The sequence below is a fragment of the Pediculus humanus genome, genomic scaffold, assembly GCF_000006295.1.
Source record: "Pediculus humanus corporis 1103172108303 genomic scaffold, whole genome shotgun sequence".
In the NCBI taxonomy this organism is placed as follows: domain Eukaryota; kingdom Metazoa; phylum Arthropoda; class Insecta; order Psocodea; family Pediculidae; genus Pediculus; species Pediculus humanus.
Window position 1 is genome coordinate 348929 of NW_002987872.1, and position 2116 is coordinate 351044.

At 21.1% G+C, this 2116-nt stretch overlaps 1 protein-coding gene across 1 annotated transcript; it reads left to right on the forward strand.

Annotated features, from left to right (window-relative positions):
* Window positions 1-738: 738 nt before the first annotated feature.
* Phum_PHUM574420 (Dihydrofolate reductase, putative) lies at window positions 739-1819 on the forward strand (the record flags this gene model as incomplete). The annotated part of the gene is made up of 4 exons (XM_002432121.1): window positions 739-821; window positions 1013-1168; window positions 1396-1629; window positions 1720-1819. The coding sequence occupies 4 exons, from the start codon at window positions 739-741 to the stop codon at window positions 1817-1819; spliced, it is 573 nt and encodes a 190-aa protein (XP_002432166.1).
* Window positions 1820-2116: the final 297 nt, after the last annotated feature.

Here is a 2116-nt window from a genome sequence, read left to right on the forward strand (position 1 = left end):
ATATTTATTTATTAATAGAAGTAAAATTAAAAAATTTTTTTTTTTTGTAAAAAAGTTAATTGGTGGTTTGCAATCGATTGGGGAATATTTTTTTAGTTAAAAAAAGATGCATAAAAAGAATTAAATAAAAAATTTTATGGTTAATGGTTGTAATTAATTACATAAAATTGTAAATAATGTGGTGTTATTATTTTATTATTAAAATTTCTTTTAATGTTTTTTTTCGTTGTCCAGATTATCCATTTGCTAAGATTTAAAATACGATTAAATTGCCATAATGAAGTATTAAATCCGTTAATTTTTTAAAAATTATAAAAAAATGACCTTACGTAAAGAAATTACATTAATTTTTTTATACGATTTTAATTTGTTAAAATTCAATTGTGTTTTTTATTTTTTTATTTTTTTTTTTTTTAAATAGATAAAAAACTACTAAACAATTGTAATAGGATAAGGTTAAACACGAAAAAAATATTAATTAAAAAATTTTTAAATCGTAAGGCCGACAACCTTTTTTTTTTGTTTTTATCAGGGTCGCGCGCAAACAATTTTATTTATTAAGACTTCTAAAATTTCCCGCCAAATTTTGCATTACGCAACCGGTTTTTTCCTTGGATTCATTTTGAACAGACGTTGATTTAATAATAATTTATAAAACAAAATTTTTTAATTTTCTTTTTTCGTATTTATATTTTATAAGATAAAAATAATTATTTATAAACTTTTTTTTTTGGTAAAATGGTCAACAATTTTAATTTGATAGCCGCCGTTTGTAGCAATAATGGTATCGGATATAAGGGAAATCTTCCATGGAATTTAAGGTTTAAGTTTATTTTATTTATTTATTACACATTTTTAACTTTATATTATAAAGTATTTTTTGTAATTCTTATAAAAGAATTAATCGTGCATTATTTCATGTTAAACCCATAATTGAATTAAGTATTGATAACAAATGTCTTATTTCTAAGTTAAATTTCAATGGAATTTACTTATTTATTTTGGTTGTCAGAAAGGAATTGCAGTATTTTAATAGAATGACAAAAGATGTTAAAAATCCAGAGAAAAAAAATGCAGTCATTATGGGTCGTAAAACTTGGGATTCTTTACCACACAATTGGAAACCATTACCTGGAAGATATAATTTTGTTTTGACTACTCAGTCATTGTAAGTTCACAAATAAAAATTATATCATAATTATATTTTAATGTTAAAATTTATTAACAATGTTGTTAATTAAACACTTATTTCTCTTAAAGTACTTTATAAGAGTATTTTATAATCATTTTTAAATTCATTCAATGGTACTTTAAACTTTTTAACAAATAAATGAATTTTTTTTACAGCAGCAGCAGCAGCACCTCATTTATATATATTTTTTTTTTTTTTTTCAGAAATTTAGATGGAGCAGTTGTTTGTTCCGATTTAAATGATTTAATAAAAAAAATAAATTCTCCTGATTATTCTAACCTAATAGAAACAGCTTGGGTGATAGGAGGTTCAAAAGTTTATGAAAGCGTTTTAAAATATGGACTTTGTCATAGGTTTTATCTAACTCGAATAAAAAAAGAATTTGAATGTGATTGTTTTTTTAATTATGATTTTACCAAAGATTTTAAAGAAGTCAGGTCAGTTTCTTATCGGTTTGTTTTGTTTTAAATATAAATTACATATATATATATAAAATTAGTTTCATTTAAATTTTGTTTTATTAATAGTGATGATAGAGTTCCTAAAGGAGTTCAAAAAGAAAATGAAATAGAATATGTTTTTCACGTTTATGAAAAAGTAAATGAATCAAAGGACAGTTCTAACTGATAAAAATTTAATATAATTTTTAATTATAAATAAATTTATTAAAATTGTTGCAATATTACTGCAGGTATGCAGTATTGTTACATTTAAAAAGTTTTTTGTTTTTTTTTTTATTCGATAATTTACAATTGTCGAATGAATATATTTATTATAACTTTATTTCAATAACGATTGATTCTTTTTATAAAATGTTTAATCAAGGTACATTATGCCTTGATATTTTTATCGAATGCATTTACTATTGCACAAAATTAAATTATAAAAAATTTTCATTCAATTTTCTTTATAAAGAAAAGTTTT